The following is a 26,927-nucleotide window of genomic DNA, read 5'->3' as shown; positions in this document are numbered from 1 at the left end:
AAGTTGCCAGCTACCAATAGGTTTTTAGGTCTTACAGTTGCCGATGCTCTTTATCAGTGTAGCTCTCCATCATAATCCCTATCCTTAATGACCTTTAACATACTCTAACAGTTTATAAGAGCCTTTTACACTAAAAAAATAAATTAAAATTGTATTGTATTGTATTGTATTGTATTCAGTGTTTGAATGTACACAAATTTAATAAACTTGAACTAAATAATTCTGGTACAAAGATTAAACCAATATATTCAGATTTATTAGACCAACATACACATATTCTGTACATTTTACTATACAAAAAGAACAAAAAAAGAAAGTTTCATTTGGTCCGACAGACGGTTTTCACATGATACATGTTCCATCATTCAGGTATTTCATGGACTCCATCTGCTGAGTCATTGCTAACACTTCCTGAAAACCAGTGCTGAGTCCAGACATGTGTTGAAAGTACGCCTCCTTCTCCACCTGCACCGAAAGATTATTCACCCCCGCATCTTTTAAAATGGCCGTCACCTACAAATCAGATGAAATTACACATTATGTTCGAGCATTTGAATAAACAATGATCAGACTGTGAAACATTTATCTAAAATGTTCCCCTAAATTCATCTTCTTTATGTCTGCAGTAAGATAAATTCAGCACTTTGGTCGTACCTGCTGGATGATTCTTTGTTCCACCACGTCCGACATGATCTGCAGGTGGATGGTTCCTGCGATCATGTTTGCTGAATGCCTCCAGAAGTGAGGATCTCTGTACGACAAAACTCCTTCGATCTTCTCAATCTGACACAATGAAAAGATTAACATCAGTAACAGATTTCAAAATACGAGACATTGGGAAACAATGTTTTTGTTTTATTTTGCATGAGTCATCATTTCTTAAAGGATGTTTGTTTCATATACTCCATATACTTAAAAACTGTCGCAAGGACTGAAGCTTTCTGGTGCCATGTGTGATATAATGACCTCAAATATAACTTGCACCTCAACAGAAACATTTTTCGATAGCAGACTTTAAAGTTACTTAAGTATTTTGTACTTGTGGTCCTGTCTGCAGCAGTAAATAGCTGAGCCATGTTGTAAGAACTATGGCTGGTTTCCCCTTTCAAGGGCTGTGCTAAATCTTATCAGCTGTGATCAGTAAACTAAATAATGATAAGTGCTTCAAACAGACCCATTTCAAAGCTAAAGATATACCCTTAAGCTGCCAACATAACAAAACTTCAAAATACTTACAAATTAACTTTTGGGACAAGATGTAAGCACATAAAGTCAGTTAATGCACCAAAAAGACTTTAAATGTTAAAAATAAACATCAAAATAAATTTTGAACACATTCATCTAAAGTAACAAAATACAAAGTAAGAAACTCTCCCTGATTATAAATAGTATGATACTTTCAGCAACATCTCACCTTTTCCAGCGCACTGTTCAGGTCCTTCTCGTTTTCTGGGGGTGCTCGCAAGAGAAGGACCTCGCATGCGTCTTTTAGCAGAGGGATGACACTGAGGAAAATGAGCGTGGCGATAAAGAGGGAGCAGATGGGGTCAGCAATCAACCAGCCGAACTGACGGATGAGGATGGTGGAAATAATGACACCAACACTGCCCAGGGTGTCGGCGAGGACATGAAGGAAAACACCTGCAGAGAGATAAACACAATCATTTTACCAAAGATCAGCTTTACTGCAACTAAAGACTTTTCTTGGCAGAGAGGAATGAGCTGCTTGATGTACGTTCGGTGTTCACTGTTCAATGCTATTCCGTAATGCATGGTTAAATGTCGAATGCTGCTTGATGTGTTGACGCTTTGCTGTTCAGCTCTGCCTGAATGCTTTTATCAATATTAGCCTGATATTGCTTTTTGTTTGCTCTGCATTTGTAATGTGTTGTTCCTTGCACTTACTACCCCGTCTTTCCTGTTTTATTTGATTTTCCTTCAGGAGCCTTTTTCAACATCTGGTCAGAGACTGCAGATGGAAACTTGCCTTTAGTTTAGCATATTTACACGAGTGTTAATTAAAATCAATTGTCCCTGTAAATAAAAGAATACTCGATATATAAATAATCAAACACACCTCGCATGTTAGCGTTCATGCCTCCACCCCCAGAGCCATGGGAGTGTCCATGTCCACCGTGTCCATGACTACCATGTCCATGACTGCCATGTCCATGACTGCCATGTCCATGACTGCCATGTCCGTGTCCCCCATGCGAGTGCCCATGACCCCCGTGGCTGTGCTCACTGTGGGAGTGGCCATGGTGAGAGTGGCCATGGTCATGTCCAGAGCAGCTTTTACCACCATGGGCATGAGCGTGGCTGAAGGCACAGATCCCCACCAGGTTGACCAGTAAGCCTCCAACAGACACCGGCTGCAGGAAACAAAAAACAACAACAAGAAACACATGAAGAGTTTGGACTGAATCCATGCAAAACAGAAACAAGATGTTATGTATTGCCTGAAATGTCTGACTTCAACGGTGGTCATGATCTGCTTAAGAGCAAGATGAAATAAAAGATGAAACATAAAAACACTATTTTTTTAAAGCTAGATATAATTTTAAAAGCCTCTGCATCTAAAGGTTACATCCTTTTCATTTAATTTACAAAAACACATCAACAGGTTGGGACAAGCATGCATCAGACGCTAGTTTTTAGTCTAAATGGTAAAAGCAGTTCACTTACAGTCAGCATGTCTGTGTCTATATTTGGAGGATCCAACAGACGTGTGATGGACTCGACAAAAACAAAGAAAGCAATGACCATCAGGAACAGGCCATTGATGAATCCAGAAAGTATTTCAACACGACCGTACCTGCAGAAACAAATGACAGACCTTTAACACCCAGCTTTGGACAACTCCTCAATCTGTTGGCAAAGCTCCTTTATGAAAAGTACCCATAGGAGAAGATCCTGGTGGCTTTCCAGCGGGTCATGAGAGCAGCAAACAGCCCAAGGACTAAAGCTGAGCAGTCAAACAGCATGTGGAAGCCATCAGAGATCAAACCCAGGCTGTTGGTCCAAGCGCCATACAAGAGCTCCACAAACGTGAAGGCCTACAATAATAACAGACCCCAGGTTACACAGTCATACAACAAAAAGTCAATTTGAACTGTGCATACCAATTCTATGAACTGTAGCTGCCTCCTCATTTCCACAATATGGTTTGAAATTTAGCATCCAAAAATATCATTAGTAAAACCACCTTAAAAAAATGCCCAAATGTGCAACTTTTAAATACAAAGTTTTGAAGTAATACTTGTGCACTGTAAGTTTTGCAGAGTGAACAGTCTTATGTATCTTCAAGAGCTTCCCTTGTCTATACGTCCTCAAACTTTCACCTTGAGGGGCAGCTCTGAGTATTTTCTCCTTAAAGCTGTACATACCAGGTTGAGGCACAGGAAGTAGAAGATTTGTCTGGAGTCGTATTCCTCCAGGATCTGTTTCAGGGAATCTTTGATGAATCGAGGGAGTGACTGTGACGTGTGCTGCAGTGCATCTCCCATGAAGTTATACAGAGGGGTCCCTTCAGGCGAGTAACCCACCAAGGTGCCCTTCTGACCTTTTCTTGATGGGGACGACAGAATGCTGGATGCTGCAGGGGAAGAGTGAGAAGTGACGAAGTTGGCTTTAAGTGATGCAAAATATGGTCAAACGATTTCTGTATGCAATAGTGTATTCATAAATTCTTCTTACTCTTTCTTGATGACTTGGATTTATCTTTTACTATCGAGAAGCAACTGCATAGCACTCATCAGTATTTTCTGAAACTAGTCTTTTCTATCACAATTTCCTTACATTTCTTGAAAGAGTTACACCTTAATATCAGTAAAGTCAGGAAACAGTTTATCACATATCTTTTCAGTTCATCCTTCTCTACAGGGGAAAATTTGTGCAGCATTTGGAGACAGCGCCTCAAGTGCTCCTGAGTTTTCGTATTGTCAAAAGGCAGAAAAATACTACATTTTTCAGGGAGAACACTCAGACGATGATGATGAAATATCTTTTTACGTAATACATGATCTTTGAAATATTTCCACAGCTCACTGATAGAGAAATCTTTGTGTTGTTGACCACATCTGCCACTTACACATGATGAAGAAGATAGCGCTGACGATCACTCCTCCAGACAGCACATGCTCTGTGCTGACCTGTTGTGGAGGTTTGCTCATGGAACGCAGCTGGTCAGTCAGCGGGTGAGTCCAGAAGTTTGCCAGCAGCAGGCCACTGAGGATAAGGGCGATGGAACCATAGCGGGCGCATCTTGGTGTCTCCATTTTTGCATTGCAGATAGCCTCAACATAAAACTCCAGGATCATCACAGAGAAGATGATCATTGCGAATGGAAGGATGAGCGACGACCAAGACTCAACTTTACTCTGGAGCAAGGAAAACAGACACGTTAGAGTTAAATTATAAGATACACGACACACACAAAAATATCTTTGTCTACTTTTTTAATAGTTAAAGCTTTCATAGTTTCAACAGGAACCAGAAGAAGGGTCGATGCAAAACTAAGCAACAGATTCCAAAAAAATGTTGGAATAAAACCCACAAAGTGCACCTACCTCTGTGGTTACTGACAGCACTATGACCCAGGGCAACAGCACCACAGCAGAAACCAGGTTGTCCAGGGCATAGAGGCATTTTGCCCCACCAATTTCCACTGAGAGTTTTCTGGAGGCTGTGTGGAAGCCCACCTTCAGGCACAGGGAGACCACCAGCAGCACAACACCACCCTGACAGGAGGGAATTCAATTATAGCAAAACCAATACTTTCCTGGACTTAAGTAAGTGAAACTAAACAAAACATTTTCTGAGTGGGCTTTGCTTACTTTGTGATCTGCAACGCCTAAAAATGCAATGGCAGTGTAGAGGAAGTGTGTGAGCGCACTGTCATGGTGTCCCTCAGCTGTTACAAAGAAGGGTCAAGGTAGACACAACAAAAACACAAGAATATGTCAGGTGAAGATTACATGAACAGCCAAGAGAAGCTGTTGCTCTGTGCCAGTATGAAAGGATACGGTGCTCTGCCATCTTTGCCATGAGATCATCGTTGTCAAAAAGAAGGAGGCAGATCACAGCAATAATGAACAAAGCAGCTCCTCTGGTCTGTAAAAAACAAAACAAAATGACACTAATTTAAAGCAGAAATGACATTTAAACACAGTCTTTCAAAAACAAGCACAGTGACAACTACCACGTGTTAGGCATAAAATGCAGCAGAGATGCTTTGTTGTCATGAAAAATCTTAGTTATAGGCTAACATTTGAGAATTTTTACTCCTCCTAAATTGGCTCACTGCTGACAACGAGAAGCTTCATGATGTAAACTCCATTCTACTGGATCAGAAATTATAGAATTACTCTTAATCTGTGAAAACCCTCCTTTATTTCCAGACCTTCGGGGATACATTTTTAAAAAATAATGCAATACTAGCCCAACTAACACAGCAGATCTTTTAAAACAGCAACAAAATACAAACTCCTTGTGACTTTACAGTCATCCAGGTTGTCAACAAACTTCCTAGTTTGCAGTCAAGTGCGACGAGGTTGTTCAGCCTCTTACCTTAGACGGCCCTCCTCCTGAGCTGGTGAAAAGAACACCAAGGAGAGCAATGACCACCACGTCACTGTGTTCAAAAAGTAACAGCGTCCTGGAAAAGACAAATACAGAGTTGAATCACTCCAAACACCTTCATGAAATCATAAAGAAAAAGTTAAGTTAATAACAGAAAAAAATGCAAATTTCTGAATGAAACAGGCTGCACAGTTATGGCAACATTTTACCTCAGAGGACCACAGAGAGTGAGGCCAAAGAAGCCCAGGAGAGAGATGATGCAGCTAAAAACAGCATGCTTTAGTATTTTAATCCACTGCAAGAAACAGAAAATCAACAGTTAGTTATTACTATGGCTTTATATCAGACAGATATAAAGATGTATTCATCAATGTTGTCAACAATATTGTAGCTCAGCCTTTATGATATGCCTGGCAACACAGATACAGATGAAATATTTAGCATGAACAAGACTTTTAGGTTGGATGATGAAGAAATCGCTGACAAAAAAAGAGTAACTGTGTCACCAAATTATATGTCTTTAGACTACGGCACATGCTGGATGAAGCTCATACCTTAACAACATACCTGTCTTTTTGAGATGACTTTTCCAGAGGAGAATGGCTTTTGGAAAAAAAGCAAAATAACTGCACTCCTAAAAAAGAGAAAGAGAGAGGTCAATGTCAGTTGCATAGCCCACTGTGTCATGTACCTTTAAGTTTTTTCATTTAATTGAGTTTCATTTGTAAATAGTTTCTGTATGGGTTTTCATTGTTGAATACACCACTCCCATGACATGTGGTGCATGCATGATGTAAAAGTGGAAACTAAATGTTTCTGATGCAGACGCTGATGATCATTTTTTCCTTTGATCTTTTCCATCATTCATCTGTAACCTGCAAGTCCAGCACCTGTGGCTTTGCATCCAGCTCCTGTGGCTCCTTGCTTGATTTGTGCCGGTTATATGCCTCATGCAGGATAATTTATTTATGTTGTGTTATGTATTTGTGTGCTGAATGCAATCCTTTGTAACATTAAACATCATAAACATTTGTTCTGTATTTCGACTTATATAAAATCATTTATTCATCATATTACTTTTCATGTCTAATGTGGCACAACTGGTACCCATCAGGTCTTATTTGAAAATGTAAACAAATTAGATTTTTTTTAAATGTAGCATTTTAAAGCACTTACCCCAATTTTAATATGAAGATGAACTGGACAATGTGGACAACTTTGAGGACATCATAGGATTCAAAGATTCCAAGAGCCTTCAGGATTTTTGTGATGATCAGTAAAACTATGTATCTTGTCAACCTGAAAAAAAGAACAAAGAAAGAAGCTGATTGTCATTCTTAAGTCTTTCTACATTTTCTTGCAGTAGTATGTTTAATATGTAGGAGTACAGTGACCGGTAGGTGTCAGACAATTTGCAACAGCAACAATACAAATGCAAACATCATAACACAAATATAGGCTAAAACACAAATGCAAAAGCTACAACACAAATGCAAGAGCAAAAACAAGAGTGCAATTATGACGACACGAATTCAAGAGCAAAAACACGAGTGCTTTAAAGTTGTCTTCATGATTATTTTGTTAGTTGTCCTCCTATATGGTGGCCGGTGGGTGTCGGGCAATTTGCAAGTCACAACACGAATGCACGATCGAAAACAGGATTGAGAAAGCTGAAACACAAATGCAAAAGCATTTGCACGAATGCAAGAGCAAATATACAAATATGGTTTTCAATATGAAGGTTACAAAAAGAGAGCTTTATTCATTGAGCATTTAAAATTAAATGTGTAAGATTAAAGTAATTTATGCACCAATGGTGGGAAAAAAAACACTTCATATCATTTAAATGTATTTTTACTACAACAACGTGGAGAAATTACATATAATAAACTATTTGCTGTACCTGCAGGTTTCAGGTTGTCATAAATTTGAGCCACGGTTCAAACGATTGGTGGCATATTTGACTTCTACTAATCTCTACAATTTCACTACTTCTCCTATGCTGAATATCAAACATTTAAACTCCAAAATAAAAGTCCCACATTTAAACCTGCACATTGCACCATTGGTGTCTTTCAATCCTGTTTTTGATCGAGCATTCGTGTTGTGGCTTTTGCATATCTCCCAACACCCACCGGCCACCGTATAGGTCAACTTACAAATTAATCATGAAGCCAACTTTAGAGCATTCTGTGTTTTTGGGCCAACAGATTTTTGTATTTACTGCTGATGTGAGTTGACTTGACAAACAACATGGCACAAAAATGCAGTCGTACCAGTACATTGCTTCACTTAAGTTAAAAGACACATACCTTGAATTGGGCACTTCAACCATGCCGAGTTTCCCTCCGGACAGAACATTGCTGCTGTATTTATCTTCCATTTTTACTCATTCAAAAAGTCAGACCGACGTGTTTATGTCCACAAATCCCCAAACATCTCCGTCACCTCATCGTTGAAGCTGAAACATTACACAGACACAATTGAATAATGTGACCTGGGGCCTTCTTTCTATAACGCAGCTTTAGAAAGAAAGAAAAAAGCATCAAATGTAAACAGACTAAGACATAAAGTCAGCTGTTAGCCATCCCTGCTTCTGAGCTACAGTGTTAGCTAACTGGCCATTTGGCAAGCCGGCTAAAACAAGTAATATTCTTACCTTTAAACAAAGACACAATTTAAATGTCCGATGAGCATCGAAAAATGTATGATTCCATAGATGTCCAAACCAGTTAGTTAAATTAAAGTAAGCTTACACACATCGATGGCTAAAATGATTAACTTCAGGATAAAACATTCAGCAGTGCCAGACAGCCAAGGCACTTCCGGACACGGGTCATATGTGACGTCACGTCCGTGTAATCGTGAGCGTTACTGTTGCGCTGCGGAAAAATAATTATTTAATATGTAAATTGCGCTGCTTTTTTTCTTTAAACTTGTGAGATATGTCCTACGACGTATTATTAGAGCTAAGTTGAAAAAATAAAATAATAAAGTTTTTTTTTTTTTTTTTTAGGTTAATTTGCCGGATCGCTATGGGCTATCAAGGAGAACGCCTGTACAAAAATGTTGATCGTGAAGAAATATGTGAATTTGTAATTAAGGAATAAGGAATTATTTCATCTTTCTGCACATCAGTATACATTCGTTTTAGATTGTAAAAGTAATGGTATCGCTGCTGTTTATATTTTTGGTATCACTAAAATATAACTAAAACATTTCCAGAATTGTGGTTTTAAGAATATGGGACATGATTTTCTCATTTTCCAGCTGTTTGTCTTATTTTTGTTTTCATCTGAGATTTCAAAGTACAAGAACGGGGACTTACAGATTTTCTTATTACTTATTTTATGTAGAACAAAAAGTATCAGGTAACAAATCTACTTACGTAAAAGGAAAAAAGCCAAACCTTCAAAGAATCAAAGGAAGGAAAATAGACATCAAATGAGCTGTGATGAGATAACAAACACCAGACAGACAAACTTGTTGTGAGTATATTTTTACTCCTTATTGGTGAGTTTTTCTTTCCTCTTAGACTAATGTGACTGAGTATGACCTTTTGAGGGGATCCAGACCCTGACCACCAAGCAGAGCCAGGGCTCAGCTCCAGAGGTTCTGGCCAAGTTGATCTTGCTGCAGCAGAAGAAGTGGATGTTACACTAAGTTTGAGGTAATCAGACATTAGAGGAGCTCAAACTGCTCTGACAAAGAGAAGGAAAAAAATGTTGAACTTACTCTACAACATGCTCTTCTGCCTGAGTTTAAAATACTTTTTTCCCATGTTCAGTGTAGTGCAGACAGTTTTGACAACTAAATATTTTGTTGTCAAAACTGCCCCTAACTGTCTCTTTAAGCGCATGCATTGAGGCATTTTAAGCACTGGGGGGCAGCACACACCCCTTTGGCAGCAATTGCTGGTGTCAATGTTTATGAATTCTTAATCTACTCATACCCTGTGATGGATTTATTTTATCTTCAACCCAGGTTATCTCTGCAGGAGAAAAGATCTGAAGACAGACTCTGCAAACACTGGTTCTAGTGAGTCTCTCCTGACCCTGCAGAGACCTTTCACCATCACACTTCACCTTTATCCAGACAACGCCCAACTGGATACTAAGTGAGTAGCTCCCAGCTGACAAGCTGCTGCCTGTATTCATGCACATTTCTATCACTGATAGCATTTGAGGCTTTTGAAGGTGTTTGAAGATGTCTCATCTGTTGATAGCTGTTTGCTGTTCAGTTTAAATATGAATAACATCAGTCTGATCAATCATTGTAACAGCTGATTTGCATCAACTTTCTTCTATTGTACAAACTTCAAAAGAAATCCATTCACATGAATTTAATTTCATCTTTTGTTGTTGTCAACTTGTTGAAGAGAAAAAAATGTATTGTGAGGCGTGGAGGTTGAAAAGATGTTAGATTTGAACTCCAAATAAAAAGTCCAGTCGGAGAAGATATATAAAAGCTTTTGTTCTGGGGTCATAAACTACTCAAAAAGTAAAAGTACACTAAAAGCTCCTCAATAACAAGAATTTGTAAAGGTTGAATAAGTTACTTCCACCCCTGTGTAACAGTTCAGGCTGAGTCTAAATGACAAGCAAGTTACAATATATCGAAGCAAAAAAGACAAAAAAAATTCAAAAAAGTTCCAAAGCAGCAGAAAATTGAACATACCTTTTTTATTTCATGGACACACGGCTTAAATTCAAGCATCTTCAATCTGATCTGATATATCAGAAAAAATTATTAAAGTTTTTAAATTTAAAGACAGCAAGGACTGAATTAAACCCATACTCAAGCTGTTAAAAGATCATATTATATTCATGACTGTGAAATAGCTCTTGTTGCTTTTTGTAAAGTGTTTTTAGACAGAAAGAGGATACGATCTTTAACAGCGCAGGACCAAATCAGCTTCTTGAGCCATCAAAATAGCATTAATGTGAATAATTCTAAATAATGTAAGACTTTGTTGTCTTCTTCTGAACAAGACTTGGTTTCTAGTGAAGATGTTGCTCCAGAATTTCAGAAAGGTCCGCACAATCCCAGCAGGACGGCCCGATAATGCCCCTCAGTGTCATTCTGTGAAGTAGAAACAAAGACATGACCAGCTGCAGTGTTTTGGCACAACACTTTCACAAGCCTCCATCAAGGAGGTTTTAAATGTTTAATAGTTTGTCTCTTTACCACTATAGAATCCTGAAGTCTAACTCCATACATGTCCCGGTACTCCTGAATGATCTTCTTGAGGTCTTTCTCTGAGCGGCTCACCAGCACCCGGATCAGAGTTTCCTCACATGTACCATGACCCTGAGAGGACAGAGCAGACAGAGCATTGGTTTAAGTTCAATTTGGTTAAATGTTTAAGTTTTTTTTTTTCATTTATCATTATGTCACATACACTTATGCACACACACTTATTCATGGAAGCAGAGACATATGAAACAGAGATTTTATACACACCTCCATTGCCTTATGGAGCTTCTCAGCAAAGAAAGCTGGTGTGTTCCAGGCACATTTCACTAAAAAGACACATCAAACATGAACACTGGTTACACTCATTTGTTTAGGGCTTACTGATTGCTGAGTTAAAACTAAAAAGAATACTGGTAACTGCTACACTTGGTATATATTGCGTGTAATATACTGTCTCAATCCCTTATTCTGAGAGCTGATTGAATGCAAAAGCAGTTTTCTGAATGACCTTGATGTGAGAGGAAAACCTTAGGAAAAAGAAATGCATAATGTCATCTAACTGGTCATAAATACGTTATAGTTAAATTTCAAAATGTGTGAAAAGTAATTTAAACATTTTTAAAAAGGAAGACAATTCATTTTAATGATGCTTTAAAAATATGACATTAAATAAAAGTGCCTGCCAGAGCCTAGAAATTTCACAGAGCATTCTCCGTCCAATCATGCTGTCTGTTCTTCTTTAAGTTTTTCTGCACACTTTTTTTTGCCCTCCTTTCAGCATTTTCAGTCTGGATGCCACATGTTGAGGGACTGAGAATTTGCTGTACAAAGCTGTTTTATTTATACCGAGTTGCGATGAGTTCACAAAGATCATAAAAGCTTCCATCTGAAAGTTAATGTGCTCAGTGCCTGCTCAGCCACTGACCCTGTGACTTTTATTCTAACTCTCAAGTTGCTGTGATCTCAAGTCTTGTAATTTGCTGAGCCTACGCTTGCTCCTTTGAACATTAATGCCTGTCCCTCAGGACAAATGTGCCTTTTTTTGGACCAGCATAGCTACACCTCCAAGACTAATTCCAGCCAATAAGTTTTCCTGTGGCTGGCTGTGGTACAGTCTTGTTGACAACCTGCCTATGTGAACATCCAACTAGTAACACTGCATGTAAGTGTATTGTATATATATTATGTTAATCCTTTAAAAAGCGTATTTTATGAACATTTACAGAAGATTCAGGCAATGCTTTCTTGAGTTTGTCAGCTGGACCAACAAACAGAGCTGATCTCCTGCCCACAGTGCTGTAACAACAGTGCCTTAATTAAACAGTCTATGCTTCATACCAGGATGCATTGCACATAACGAGCTGCAGCATTGACTTCACTCTTTTTTTTTTTTTTTAGCTTTCTACTCTAATTAAACAAGGTTAAAAATCTGAGCTTTGAGCTCAGGGCTGCAATTTAAGGACAAAGATCTGTATTTTTTCACATCAGCATGAAGATACTGACTGTCCTTAATCAAGACTCTGTAGGCGGGGTCTGTCAAGTGAAATTAACAAACAAACAAAACAGTTCTTATTTGGGCACAAGGCTTGAGTTCATGTAATCCTGATTAATCCCTGTAGGAAACCAGCTAATAAATAACAAAAAAATAAAATGAAAAGGGAGACTACATCAGTTTGACCGAGTCCTCCTTACCTATGTCAATTAGACAGTCTTCGATGTCTCCTCTCAGCTCCATGTCCAGGGCTTTGGGTAGAGTCATGTCACTGCCTAATGCGTACCTCTGGAATGCTAAAAAAAGAAAATGAGAGACATTCCAAATAAGTAGATGTTGTAAGTGTGACAGATGAATGTATTTGTTCCTTATATCTAAAACATCCAAAGAATTTCAAGAAAAAAAAGTTTCAAGCAGTTTGAAATTAGCTTTAAACACAGGGGTCCTTTCCCCTATGAATTCAGCTGGAGCTTGTTTTTACAGCTGTATTTAAGATAGCATTTTTGGCCTTTTTTTTGCATTTTTGAAAGCAGTATTACATAGAAATTTAACACTGCTATGTTGATAGATTTGTGAGCTTTAAATGACACCTAAAACAAAAATAAAACAATTTTTTTCTATTTATTCCACCAAAAACCAATCATGGACTCCACAGAGGATGAAAATGTAGTTTAATGGAACGATAAAATCTACCCCCTGATTGTTTTCTAAGCCTCGGGGTGTGCCTCTTGTTACCTGCAGGTGTGGTTCCACCTGTTCAACCAGGTGTTGGTGTTTGAAATGAAGGCTCTGGTTGTGTAAGAATCTAATGAGTCAAACCTCAAAAAATAAGGACTCAAACATGTCAAACACTCACTCTTTGAGAGCTGCTTATGGTTCCTGCTGGTCAGGATATCAATGAAGGCCCGAACATCGATTCCATCAGGATGCTCAGCCGCCTCGAACAGAGTCTACAGGAAGGAAAAGGGAACAAATAAGAATCAATTTGTGTTGTTTTTAAGTCTATGCAGGGTTTGCAAATTTGCAACAAGCAGCTGGGGCTTTTTATTAATATAAAACCTGATGTTGGCAACCAAGCTGGGAATTTCATCCCTTCATTCGGAAATTTGGGATGAAGACTCAAACAGGGAGATAATAAAATTTGACCAACAGAAGCAGGTGTGTGCACAGACTTTTTGAATTGCAGGGTCAGAACTAAAATAAGCATGTTCTTGCTGTTGTAGGCAGCACAAGGTTTTGCATGTTTTCAAGGCCACTTTGGAGTGTGTTTTTGTCTCGAAAGAAGGCAGTTTGTCATCTTTGAACCAGCCAAGGGGGCACTTAAGTAGCAAATTTTGTCTCTCAAGAAGGCAATTTATTGTGTTTTAACCATTCAGTGAGGATGTTTGGGTTTTTTTCCACCCAGGAGGACACTGTTACTGTTAAAAAATCACAACTTGTTTAAAAAATCAAAAACATAGGGTTATGAGAAAGTGATCGAAAAACATGAATTGACAAATGAGCATCTCATCTTTCCACGATCAACACATCTCTTTTTTTTATTTTCCTTAAATTACCTCTGCATCTTTTCGGACCAGATCATCGTTGACTTCATCGCTCTCATCTTTTTCAGCCTTAAGCAAAGCCAAGAGGGCTGTAGTGAAGTCACCACTGGTCTCATCCTCAATGACTTCGGCCAGCTCCCTCTCGTACACTGAGGGACAAAAAAACATTCTTGCACAAATGGACTTTGCAGCATAACAGAAATAACTGTAAAAGTACAGGGTTTAATTATGTTTGCAGTGGCTTGAAAGAGCTGTTATTTGGAGGCTCAGAGTCCTCATTACAGGGCTCTAACACTGTTGCATTGTCTGGGAATTCTGCTTTGTTTTGCTAAAACTTAAAACCTCTTCAGGGCCTCAGCAAGTTTAGTGCACCAACAGGTTACTGCAATGAGTCCAAACCTTCTTTGTAGACCCTCTTGATCTCTTGAATTTCCTCATTTGTTCTTGTTGCCAAAATCTCTGTGAGCACATCCTCATCTGTGCCCAGACCCTGTTAGAGGAGAGCAAGAGTTTGGATTGTGAAGAAGAGACATACTCTACCTTTTTTAAACATGTTATTGTTATCCCTGAATCATCTGGTGTATTGTTCCTCAGAGTACAAGCCACACAGATTATTATCGCTTTCTTTTTATTAAATTTTACTAATCCAAAATAGGAATTTTAGCTATAATTGAATGTATTACAATATTTACCTTCATAGATTAACATTTCTGGACTTCCTGTAAGGTATTACGGGTGTTAACAGCTACTCTCCTCGGTGCAGCTCACATGCAGTTTTTTAACCAAACAATGGGCTTGAGTGCACTCCTGATTTCTAAGCTTATTCCACCTGACATGTATTGTGACTTTTCTACATTATTTTATCTGATACTTTGAACACAAAAAGCTGATATTTACCTTTGTGGCCTGCCTGAGCTCATAGGCATCAAAGTGAGCAGGTGTCATGAGCAGAGCCAGAGTGACATCCTCCAGATCTGACCTCAGAGCAGACTTCAGAGCCTCATCCAGCCTCTACGAGACACACAGACATTAGGATCTTCTTAACTGTTAGAATAGAGTTACTCTGTGGCATTGTGTGTTTAATTTGATCTATTCATTCACCAAAACAGGTCATGCAAACGCTGTGTAATGCATAACATTTTTAAGGTAGCCGTAGCTCAGTCTGAGGGTCACACATCAGGTATGTTCATAGTGTAGGTTTGTGTATTTCCAGCCTGGGGGTGCAATGTGTGTTAGATAAGAGTGCAAATGAAGTATTTCCTCTTCTTCTTCTTTAAAACAAGACTTTTGCATAAGAGCAGTCACAAGTATGAGTAAAGACAGTATTGCAGGTTATATTTTACAACATCTTCAAAGACCAAGCAAAGTTTTAAGAAGAAACATCACACATTATGTAGATCCTGAGTGGAAATGGAGTTTGAAAAATAGCAGCTTTGACTTTAATCGATTTTGTCTGTCACAAACTTGAGCTTACTTGTGATGCAAATCTGTAGGAAAAACTCAAAACACTTATCATGCTAAAGCAGATTTCAGTTGGTTTTACATTTCATTGAGTATCCAGACTTAAACTTTTGCACTTTTAAAGTGACTCACTAACCTCTTCATCTGAAGCTTCATAAACAACTTTGATTTTCTGCCTCTGGTCGTTGCTTCTCTTCACCAGCACTGAGACGATCACATCCTCGTCCACCTCTGTAAGGGACAAATTTGACTTTGTGTGACTCTCTTTAAAGCACCAGAACTGAAGGCTGTTGAGAGAATGTAAACCCAATTGTCACCACTTACTGTCGTCTCTAATAGCCTTTTGGAGGACAGAGGCATCACTGCTGGCGCTGAAGTTTGGATACTCTGCAATTGTTCCATAATACTTGGGTTTCGGCTTTCCCTTCACCTGGAACATCATGAAACACAGCAGTTTTGGGATTTTTTTTTTTCATGTGAGATGCCGAAGTCAGCAAATTTTCATTGTTTCAAACTCTTAGCTTCAAATAAGCAGATGTCAGTTTGCATCACAATCAGAAAGTCACTGAAAACTGTGTCATCTCAGTGTCCAAATGTTAAAGACATCCATACAGGGAGCATTTCTCTTTTCTTGAAGTTAAAACTCCCATGAGAGGATTTTAGTCAGCTTCACAACCAGCTCAAACTCCTGTCATGGATTTAAAGATGTATGACACTGACACTCTCAGTCATTTGGATACACAAAGAAGCGTTGTTGTCTCAGATCATAACAAATGAGCTTTCGAGACACACCTCCTCATCCTGAGCCACCAGATTCTAATCACAAAAAACACCAAAAACATCTTAAAAAAAACCTTTTTCTCCCACATTGACTAAAAGAATATACAAATTAAGTTCTAAGAATAGTATAAATGATCTATGAATTAAAAGCAATACATCATTTTCAACATAGGTAAAACTAAGGAGTTCTTAACAAGAGTTTCCGGTATAAATATAATCGTAGAGTTACTATCTTCTTAATTTACCAATACTCACCTTGACAGTTTCATCATCAACATCCCGGTCATGAATGACGTTTTTAAAGAATCTTTTTAAGAAGGACATTTTTGCTGTGCTGAAAATTTAAAACCAGACAAAAGTTGTGTTTCTGTGGACAGAAAAAAACAAAACAAAAGAAATAACATCTTTCATGTGGCCAAGATGTTTTTTTTTTCTTTAATCCAAACATTTTACAAAAAAAAAAAAAAACTCACCTGTGTTCTTGCAGATCGTCGTCACACCCTTGTGTGCAGATCTGAGGAGTCACCGTTTTAACTCACCCTGCAGTGTCTCCACCCAGATCTGTGCAGGTGACTTTCAGGAAGGTTGCACCTGCAGAGGATCAGCCAATCAGCTGCCAACCCCTCAAAGACAACATTCCTGGGGTTTGTGCTCTCCTGACAGGTTGTGTGACTCTTATTGTGTAAGCCCATTCAAACATTTGATCTTTCACTCAGACATGCAGGGAACGAGGGCAGCGAGTATAGAGTGACTGATTATTTTCGAAAGCAACCACTTTTTTGCATAAATATTTGACTGAGCCTGCAGTTCAGCATTTTCTATCCTGAGCAGACACTGCCTTTGGGCAACCAGGGGGAAGGTAGTGAGAAGCTCTGATTGACACTAGCAGCTCCTCACTTCATTGACTCATATTTTTGACACTTTTAATTCTTATATTACCGACTTTATTCCTTGTCATTGTTATTGTCTTACCAAACAAATAGATTAAATAAAGAGAAGAAATCCCTAGTTATAATATAATCAGATAATTTCATTACATAGAAAATGTGCATCAGCCTCATCCTGCAAACTAAAAATAATGCAATAAGATGTAGAACAAGAGAGGGGTAATCAGTGTATGTCTATGAATGTTCGTGTGAGGTTTGGTTATGTGACATAAATCTGAAATCAATTTTTCAAATTGCAGCACAAATTGGTGGTTGAACAAGTTCCAGGTTTGACTGGAAGAACTGGTTAAAATAAAAGGATACACACAAAAGATTTAATTAAAAGATTTATTGCAAATTCAGAATCATAAATAAATGACAAAATCTTGTAAAAGAAAGAGAAACATATAACAGATGTGTGTTGTTGAAAATGGATCATTATGAGCATGACATACAGTGCTGGGCCTGCACAGCCTTAAGATCAGAAACATGGATCTTTTTTCTGTAAGTACAACCAACTCAAGACAAGACCAAAGTTTTGAGTACTCAGTATTTACATCCCAGTTAATAAACATCTCATTTTTAAACATCACCTGAAAACTTTGCTCTGATGTCAAGAGAGTAAAAAGGACTCAAGCACATCTCAAAGACAGTCGTAACTTAACATCTGGCTGTGGAATGAAAAGAAATTTCTCTGTTATCTGGGAGGAGGCCCTCGACCACGGCCCCTGCCTGGTCCAGGACCAGGACCAGGTCCCTGTCCTCGTCCTCTGGGGCCAGGGGGCTGCCGTACTGGTCCTCGAGCGTTGGGGTTTGGCGTTGCCAGAGCCACGTCCTTTTGCAGGTTAACACCTTTACCTGCTGCTCCTGGCTTGGTCTTCGTTGGCTTTGCTTCTGGCTCTGGTTTCTTTTCTGTTTCAAGACAGAAGGATCAGCGCCGTCATGTCCGCACTAACATTTATTAATGCATCAAAGCTGTTTGTGTCCAACCCAGATCAATAATAGATTTCACATACTGTAAACTAAAGTATATCTGTTGTGTTTTTCATCTGTCTGCATAGGACAATTAATCAGGAGTTCACTGACCAGGCTCAGGTGGGGGTGGAGGTGCAAGGGAGCGATTCGGCAACAGGTCCTCTAGATCCTTCATGACCTGGTTGGTGCTGTCCGTGTTGTTCCTGCGGTTTTTCTCTTCATCTCGGGCCTGGAGAGGCAGACACAGAGACACCACGAGAAGAGTAAATCTGACTGTGACTAAGTCTGCCTTTCATCAATAACTTCAGCACATTTCTCATCTCACCATCTGCATCTTCTTCTTCAGCTCCATGTTAGAGTTCTTGTAAGCCTCAGATACAGAGTTCAGGTAATAGATGGCCAGTCTGCAAAGGAACAATATTTTATTTTTATTTTTATCAGCTACAAAAAGAAATTGTTAACAGCAAATTGTCAGCAGCAACAAGTTGTTGTTATTCACTTTGATTGGACTGGAGGGGATTTTATCATGTGAATGTGAAAGCACGATATGGATGTGTCTCCTGTTCACTCACACCATGAGCAGTACAGCTGGTATGATTAGGCCAGGGTTGGCTGCGTAGCTGAACAGCGTCCCCATGAAGGCGGGAAGGTCCAGATCGATCGTCTCCATGATCACATCAAACATCTTCACCTTTCCACTGCAGACAAGAGCACGGAAAGTTCATGTGCATCCATCTGTTTGCAAAAACTTGATTTCTTTATGTTGAAGTTTTACCTGAAGGGACCGCAGTCAAACGAAGGCGGCAGCGTCATGATTGTGTAGACTACAGGAAGTAAACTGAGGAAAAGGATAAGGAGCAGTAGACCCATGTAGAAGTTGTTTGACTTTGAGGCCTTGAAGACTCTCTCGTGGGGGACATTGGTGGCCATCACGGCCCAGCACTGATAGTACATGGAGCTGAGGAGGCGAAGCACGTTGATGCCAACCAGGCCAGGGGCATAAAACGCACCCATCCTGAAATACATTAGAACGCAACACCACTTAATATGATTCTGCAACAAACTAAAATAATTTTTTTCCTTAAAAAATGCTGTCAGCCTTACCAAGAAACCTTGAGAATTATGAAAAAGCAAAATTTGGGCAATAACAAAAGACAGTTTTAAGTACATGCAGAAACACACATCATTTTATGTAAAACTAAAACACACACATAATTACAGAGTAGAGAGCATGTGTACCAGATCATTCCTTGATTGAAGACCAGTCCAAGCACATTACCACTGATGTCAAACTCTCCATATGACGGCTAAATGTAAACACAGACAATGATTACTCACCTCAACCTGCAGAAAAATCTTTCATAAAATCTTTTTATCAGTTCAGTTCTATCAAAAATATCAGTTAAATAGAACCCAAGGGTGTCATTTCTGTCGCATTTAACAGTATTTTTCATCTTCAAATTATCTAAATGTCAGTTGTGACAAGCCTATAGCAGATGATTTAAGTTATAACTGAGTCATGTGGCTCAGTGAACTCACAAATCCAGCCTCCAGGTCCCAGCACCAGCAGTAGTTGAGGAAGCGAACAATGACAGCTCGGGCAAAGTCTCCAATAAGGATGGTCAGGTAAGTCACCTGGATGTCCGAGACTGTCAGCTTTACGAATTCCTGGAGTTACATGAGAAAAAAATGTTAAATTTGTACTTGAAAATACTATTATTGTTCTTTTTTTAATGTATGTTTAAAATAATCAATAATGCATTATTCTGTGTCCCATAAAGTACTGAGTCAATTTTAATATTCATTACTATGCCAACAGCCGTCTCCCAGCAGGGTCCTCTGATGACATCAGCAGGATTCATAGGGGGCGGGGTGGCATCTGTGTCATTGGACGTCATTGAATAATTGGCGTAATACTCCTTCATGGCCCAGATCGAGGCGTTCTTGATTGATTGTTCTTCTAGCAGCTTAGAGGTACACAACACAATAGAATCAGATGACTGTGACACAAAACTTAAGTTGAGCAGACAGTAATGCTCGTTAGGGTGGCCATTTGTGGTTCAATAACAAAAACTTATTCTGTTTTTCAGGTTGAGAAGTGAAACCCACTTGTTTTTTTTTTTCTTGTCAAATTTGGCTCATCCCCAGAGACAAAACTAGAGATAACAAAATACCAAATACAGGGTTTTAAAACAGGAGACCACAAACCCCTGTGTCTAGCTTCTCAATATAGTCATTTGGCATAGTTAATGTAAAGTTTAAGGAGAAATTTCTTCTGTCTTTTGAGATGGCCAAAAATGGTTTTTAATGTATCACCACCAATAGACAATTAGAGGAATTTTGTTGTTGTTCTTGTTGTTGTTGTTGTTGTTGTTGTTGTTGTTGTTTTTGTTTTTGTTTTTGTTGTTTTTACCATACTGACCTTTGTATTAACCTCATCAAAAAGGGCAAACAGGAAGGTGTAGAGGTTTCCAAGAAAGAGGGCGAAGATGCGCCCAAGCTGCCACTTGAGGGCGATTCGAGGATGGTAGTCCTCCAGCTCAGCGATGGTTTCAAACAGAGGAGGACATACCAGACCAAGTAAAGACATGATGATCTCCAGCTGTCAAGAAATGTTACAATGAAAATGAACGAAATCAATTTTTCCAGACTCAATAAGGGCCACATAAGTTACGCTCTCCTTGGATTTTGCAGAGAGAAAACTTTGAACCATCTTCTGAACATTACCTCATTTTTCTCATACCAGCTGAGGTCGTCCCTGGAAGCAAACTCCTGAGACCTTTTCACCACAAAGTAGATAAGGTATCCACTGCCACCAAGGCTGCAGGTGATGAGGAAGTTAGCCAGGACTCTGAGGAACCTCCGCAGGTGGATGTTCTCATCCTTCTGGTTCTCCTGTTCATCCACAATAGACTCCTACTCTCAAAACAGGGGGAGAAAAAAAGGATTAAAAGTTGATTTAAAAAACTCAATCCTTCTTCCAAAAATGAATGTTTGTTTGTTTTCAGTGAAATATTTGCTGAGCCCACCTTAAAGCTGGTGGTGATGGAGGCATATTTGTTGTCAGCTGTCTCTGCATTTCCTATGAGGTAATCCCAGCTGGTGAACATCTTCCAGGCAAATGTGAATTCTCCCTCCTCCCCATCTCCACCTCCCACATCTGCATTTTTGGCCATCCTAAAAAATAAAATAGACCCAATACCCAAGTTAAGGGGAAAGAAATGCTGCATTAGTTCAGTGAAATTCTTAACATCATAATGTGATACAGTTGAAGGGCTGAAATGCCCTAAATTAGAATGAAATAAGAGCAAATGTATAAAATGGAAGCTGCTATGACTCACGTGCGGATGACGACCATCAGGCTGTAGCCAAAGGTGCCGATCCCAACCATGAGGTAGGACAGAGGCAGCCTGAACTTCAGGAGACCGATGGTCCTTTGGTTGTTGTAATATCCATAAAACAGGACTGAATATTTGCAATAGCCCTGTGGAACAAAAAAAAAATTTAACCTTTGATTTTTGAAAACTGAAATGTTCACACTTTCATTAATTGTATTTTAGAATATAATATGTCATTTTTTAGTATTCCATTGCAGTTATCTGACTGTTAAACATGTATTTATTTTTATTTAGTTTGTATATTGCATGTTATGCACCAACTCACCATGTCAAAACTCCCTGTATTTGAAAAACTAGTCTCTATTCTTCTTCTTGTATGACCGATCAAACAAACCAGAGTTTGGCATTGTGTAATGACAAAGGACTAATTAATTAAATAATAAATAATAATTGATTATTGTACTCATTCATTAGTCTTACATTAAAGTCCATGAGCACAGAGTAGTCCTGAGCAGTAGCCTGCTCTGCTCTGGGGACAGTTTTCCTTGGAATTGACCCGTATGGCAGGCCCATCAGAACCTGGTGGGATAGATAATCAAATCTGCTTTACTTTATTTTACTTAAAATAAAATATATATATAAAAAAACTTCAAAAAATAACTTCATAGTTTTTAACAGATCAATGTGAGTAGGATTATATCTTATTAACCTCAGGGATGACCACCAGCCCAAAAGTGAAACCGAACAGGACCAGGTTCATGCCGTACATCCAGCGCAGGAAGATGAAGTAAGATGCCACAGATGATCCAAAATGACCTGAGAACATTGAGAGGGTTGTTGTTACTCCAGTGTCCACTTGGAGGAGCTGTGAGGCTTCACACACCAAACTTACTTTCCACCTCTTTGATCTTTCTCTCCCAGGGGATGCAAGCTGTCCTAAAATTCTCAAAGTCCCTCTGGAACTTGATCCATTTCTGGAGTTTAAAAATAAAACATTATGAGAGGAATCCCAGATACATCAGCAGGACACACAGAAAAGACAGGGGTAGACTTTGGGATTTACCTTTGTCATCATCACTTTGTAGGCATACCACTTTCTGCCTTTCCCTTTGCCCAGTGCTCCCTCAAATTTATCAACAAACTCCTGTGCCTCTCTGTGGGAAAAGATATCTACATGTCAGACAAAAGAACAGCATTTCAGCTGGAATGTATTACCCCAAGACCAAAAAGAAGTCACATACACTTATACGATTCTGTTAGGACAAAGTTTGGAAAATGGCGCTGAGGTGAAAAGATTAAAAACAAAAGATGAAACTGGAAGGGGTGAAGAAGGTTACTTTAAGTGGGTGAGCCTCCTCTTCATCCTCCATGGTTTGTTCCTGATGGTGGCGATTAGTTTCTTCTTCTCCTCCACCTCCTCCATCAGCTGAGCCATCTCTCCCTCTGACATGGATTCCTCCTCTTCCTCAGAGTCAGTGTTTGAATCAGATGAACTGAGGGAGGACAGAAAGATGAGGTCAAAGATCAAATGACAGAGATTTACAGTGACAGGCTCGAAAAGGCAGAAAAGGCACCTAGGAAGTAGATTACAAAACAAAGCATGTGGGCTCCAGGATCATTCTGAGCAGAGAAAAGCAGAAGCTGTTACCCTTGAAGATGAAATGAGGTTGTTTTACTGCCTCAGACAAGAACTTCTTCAAAGTGCAGAAACACTACCATGTTCATAAAAACTAATAAACAATTTGCTGATAGCAAGCAAAATCTTTTTGTGGTAATAGAGAGGTTTGATTTGATAATGTTTGAGGATAAAAACTCATAAGTTAAGGTCCTGTTACCTCCTTTGGCCTACCTGTCACCCTTCTTCTTCTTTTTCTTGTCATTGTCTTTATCTTTCCCCTTGTCCTTTCCTTTGGCATCCCCCTTCTTACCCTTACTGTCCTCCTCCTCCTTCCCTCCTTTCTTTCCTCCTCCTTTCTTTCCTCCACCTTTCTTTCCTTTCTCCACCTCACTGTCCTCATCACTGTCCTGGGCTTTTCCTCCTCTCTTCTTATTGGCTGCTCCTCCTCGTTTCCTCTTGGGAGCCTCGTCCTCACTCTCATCCTCGTCATCTCCACCTTTCTTTTTTGCAGGCTTTTTATTGTTTGCTCCCCTACGTCTCTTGGGAGCATCGTCCTCATCCTCTTCATCTTCTTCATCCTCACTGGCTGGCTTTTTGCCCCGGCCTCTCCCTCTTGCTCCTCCTCTTCCAGCTGCCTGCCTTCTGTTTGGTCTCCTCTGCGTGCCACCATCTATGTACATCAAGATCAGATAAATCACAGAGAACTAATCACATTAATGATTTTGTTACAAAATCAGATTTGATATTTTTTGTAAAATCATTTCTTAAAGACTTTTTAATCCACTCACCATCACTGTCACTTAAGTCCCCATCCACCTCTATCCCCACTAAGGAAGAATACAAAAAAACAGCACATGAAAAATTCAGACAGTGTCTTTAATCTTAATTATTGTCTGTGATAACATTGTCCTCTGGTTATATTTAACTCAGAAGCTCTCATTTTGCACCTTTTCAAAATAAAAAAGAAGTTGTAACAGAGTCCAAAACCTAACCCCATGTGATGTCCTCCCAATTACGGTCTTCTGGGGTCAGAATGGCCCTGTCTGGTTAAAACATTACCATAAATTTCCCCATCACTTTTGTGTTACACCTTTAGTTTTACTTCAGTCCTCATGTTTTTCCCTTTTTTGATATTAAGGGCCAAAAAAAAGTATACCCATTTTTTTGACTGTAAAAGACTTTATTTGGGGTCCAATGACCTCTATAGACTCATAAAGCCACACATTTCCTTTACTCTGTTTTCCTATGATAACTCATTCCTGGTTATTTTCTCAAGATTGTTACATTTATTTTATTAATTTGAGGTTTTCAGTTGTTAATCAAAGATTGTATCTGTTTTTCTTTACTGTTTAGAATTGTACAGTTTTCTATTAATGCTAACATGTTAACAAGCTAGACCAAGTAATGCAAATATATTCATTTTATTATGTATGACTTTGTAATATTTTTTCATTTATGTTACTGTAACGTTTAAATGGGCATACAGTGACAACAATAGAAAGTTTGCATTTTCATTGTTGGCATGTTATTAGCACTTAGCTTCAAGCAGCAGCTGCAGTAGCCTACTGCCTCACGCAACAGCTGATATGAATACAGAAGTGCAGATTTATTACAGAAGTGCGGATTGTGGACTTCATGTTGTAAGCTCAGGTTTAGGATAACTGATGTTACAAACAACATTGCTATACCAGTAGGCTAATTCCCAAAAGACAGAACTCATGTAATGTTTGAAAATCTCACCCAGCAGACAGAGGCTAAGTTTCTGTAAGATACAATGTTTGAGGTGTCAATGATATCCAAAAGAAAAAAACAACACATTTGACTTTTATTTCCATTATTTTGTATTCTGTATCTCTATACGATTATCTTATCAGTCAGAAATGACCTTGGCTGTCCAACAGTCGCCTGGTAATATTGGTGACTTGTGTTTTCCATTGTTCTCAATTTCCATGGGTTACGTTAGCATATTTAGCTGTGCTTCAGTATTGTCTTACAGAGCTACCAGCTTGGCTGAAGAGGTAGGGCACCAAGTACTGGCCGATAATCCCATACAAAAAAAAAAAAAAGAAAAAGAAAAGAAAATACTAGCTCCCAAGCTGGAAAAAAGTTCCAGGGACTGTTTCAGCACCATCAAGCAGAAAGAAGAGCAGAACTAGTGATAACAGTGTTTTGTCATGTTTTCTCAAGTACCTGTTTTTGGAAAGAAGCCAAATGACTGAGTCTACAAACTTTGTAATAACAGGGACTAAAATCTTTAAGTCAGAAGTTTCAAAAGTCAACATTAACAAATGTACATTTACACCGCAAAACAAAAATATTTTGACTGGTTGTTACATGCAGGGAAACATTTTCTCTTTGGTGCACCAGGTTGCAAATCATTTTCAATAAATTTGAGTTCTTTATATTTTTTCAATATCATAGCAGAAAAACTTCTTCATCTAATAATTATCTCACCTTCATCCATGGTAGCTTGATCAATTTTCCTCGGCATCTCTGAAAATTATAAAAGCACACGCTCTCTGTGTCCTCTCTAGTGCTCGCCCAGTCTACCCCTTAAAAAAAGAGTTCTCTTCTCCACATAGGCTTTCTGCCAGCACCCAACTCAGGTGTCTGATGCTGCCGTCACTATGACGACTGCTGCATGTGACCTGCTCTCTACAGGTGCCCCTGGACAGGTTCAGTCAATTTAGGTATTCAAAGTAATCCAAAGTAATTCACTGTGGCCTTCAAGCAGAAAGTCTGCTTTGTCCTTCAGCTTAGACATTTCATTATTACTGCTTCAAGGTGTAGATATTCAGCTGTCAGTCTCACTGGTTGCACTAGCTACTCACACTGATCCTTGTAAAACAAAACAGCACGGATGATAGCTCTGTCCAGCCAGGTTTGACTTCTAGGTCCTGCTTTATTTTTCTAGTCGGCAAAATATTAACATCATTTAAAGTGCTTAGAGACACTCTCACTCCTCCTGCAATTGGAAACCCCTGCACAGAGGTAGACTAGACGCCCTGAAGATTTAATGACGGTTTAGGTTTCACTCTAACACATTAGGCATACATAAATACCCTCAGCTGACCTTGAAGTGGAAATATTATTTGTTTGGATCTTACAATAAAAGTCCAGCAAGTGTGAAGTCAGCCAGCTGGCAGCAGAGTCTGACAGCAGTTACCTGTGTGTGTGCAGAGCAGCGCACAGCAAAGAGAAACGCCTCACAGCCTCATTGAATAATAGAGTAGAGCTCATTTTTCACAAAATGATTCCATTACATGCTCATCAGTTCCCACAGGTGAGATGATGTTCACACCCTTTGAAACTTCTGCTGATATTCAGGTGAGTGCACTTGAGGTGACAAATCAGGTGGTCTTTATGTCTAGAAAGCATACATGGCAGATATAATGGCACATGTTGGGGGTGGGGGGTCAGACTTCTATAAATTCTGGTTCTGTTGGGCATGAACCATTCAGGGCAACCTAAACCTTTTTGGGACATTTCTTTATCCTGCATTTATCCTTTAGTAAGCAGTAAGTTCTCTTCAATCACATGTTCTTTTTGCAGTCATGAAATCTCTGTTTCACAAACCACCAAGGCCTCTATAGAAATCATTACATGTTTGTTCTTCAATCATCCAGACACAATCACAAAGCTATTGCATCATAACAAACATGTTCGTGTAGGCTTAATATTGAGTAACTATGATTTTCAGGAGCTTCATTTAACTATTGAACAAGGAACTTTACAAACTTAAAGCAGGGGCTCTCTCTTCTTAATAAATCTGGACACATTTTCTGTCTTCACATGAATTTCTCAACATTTTCATGTCTTTAAATTCAACACATGAACAAATGAATATTTCATGCGCACTCAGCATAAGAATTTCATGAGCAATACAAAGTTAATGGATCAGGATGAGGGGATGATGTTGTATTACTGGTCATCCTGTGTGGACATGAAAATTGTTTAAAATAAAAACATAAATTGATTAATGAATTAGTTTATTCTTATTATTCTTATTCTTCTTCT

At 39.0% G+C, this 26,927-nt stretch overlaps 3 protein-coding genes across 4 annotated transcripts; all 3 read right to left on the bottom strand.

The window, feature by feature from the left end:
• Positions 1 to 267: 267 nt before the first annotated feature.
• slc30a5 (solute carrier family 30 member 5) lies at positions 268 to 8,429 on the bottom strand. The gene is made up of 17 exons (XM_074691181.1): positions 8,240 to 8,429; positions 7,893 to 8,041; positions 6,757 to 6,879; positions 6,148 to 6,214; positions 5,790 to 5,875; positions 5,569 to 5,656; positions 5,025 to 5,112; positions 4,836 to 4,912; positions 4,569 to 4,739; positions 4,091 to 4,379; positions 3,387 to 3,595; positions 2,899 to 3,056; positions 2,686 to 2,815; positions 2,078 to 2,372; positions 1,415 to 1,641; positions 655 to 783; positions 268 to 513 (listed from the first exon to the last, which is right to left on the bottom strand). The coding sequence occupies exons 2-17, from the start codon at positions 7,961 to 7,963 to the stop codon at positions 343 to 345; spliced, it is 2,379 nt and encodes a 792-aa protein (XP_074547282.1). The 5' UTR covers positions 7,964 to 8,041; positions 8,240 to 8,429; the 3' UTR covers positions 268 to 342.
• A 1,845-nt stretch (positions 8,430 to 10,274) lies between these two features.
• On the bottom strand, positions 10,275 to 16,625 carry LOC141805365 (annexin A1-like). 2 transcript variants are annotated; one of them, XM_074690393.1, is made up of 12 exons: positions 16,527 to 16,625; positions 16,309 to 16,420; positions 15,598 to 15,703; positions 15,410 to 15,504; positions 14,710 to 14,823; positions 14,212 to 14,302; positions 13,825 to 13,961; positions 13,125 to 13,218; positions 12,469 to 12,564; positions 11,044 to 11,102; positions 10,768 to 10,890; positions 10,275 to 10,662 (listed from the first exon to the last, which is right to left on the bottom strand). In XM_074690393.1, exons 2-12 carry the CDS (start codon positions 16,375 to 16,377, stop codon positions 10,606 to 10,608), a joined length of 1,041 nt encoding a protein of 346 aa, XP_074546494.1. In that variant the 5' UTR covers positions 16,378 to 16,420; positions 16,527 to 16,625; the 3' UTR covers positions 10,275 to 10,605. The 2 variants fall into 2 exon arrangements, with proteins under 2 accessions (XP_074546494.1, XP_074546495.1); XM_074690394.1 differs by having other exon boundaries at positions 16,309 to 16,387; positions 16,527 to 16,624.
• A 906-nt stretch (positions 16,626 to 17,531) lies between these two features.
• On the bottom strand, positions 17,532 to 25,484 carry tmc2a (transmembrane channel-like 2a). Its single transcript, XM_074690604.1, has 20 exons — positions 25,365 to 25,484; positions 23,699 to 23,737; positions 23,142 to 23,580; positions 22,630 to 22,785; positions 22,356 to 22,446; positions 22,185 to 22,266; positions 22,002 to 22,108; positions 21,773 to 21,871; positions 21,296 to 21,438; positions 20,984 to 21,131; positions 20,682 to 20,870; positions 20,377 to 20,556; positions 19,763 to 19,921; positions 19,494 to 19,622; positions 19,194 to 19,261; positions 18,730 to 18,969; positions 18,527 to 18,652; positions 18,280 to 18,358; positions 18,066 to 18,183; positions 17,532 to 17,891 (listed from the first exon to the last, which is right to left on the bottom strand). Exons 1-20 carry the CDS (start codon positions 25,399 to 25,401, stop codon positions 17,677 to 17,679), a joined length of 2,844 nt encoding a protein of 947 aa, XP_074546705.1. The 5' UTR covers positions 25,402 to 25,484; the 3' UTR covers positions 17,532 to 17,676.
• Between the last annotated feature and the right edge of the window lie 1,443 nt (positions 25,485 to 26,927).

This window comes from Halichoeres trimaculatus, unplaced genomic scaffold (genome assembly GCF_033239565.1).
Source record: "Halichoeres trimaculatus isolate MK-OKI-2021-1 unplaced genomic scaffold, fHalTri1.1 fHalTri1_scaffold_16, whole genome shotgun sequence".
NCBI classification, from domain to species: domain Eukaryota; kingdom Metazoa; phylum Chordata; class Actinopteri; order Labriformes; family Labridae; genus Halichoeres; species Halichoeres trimaculatus.
This window is presented reverse-complemented; position numbering and strand designations above follow the sequence as displayed.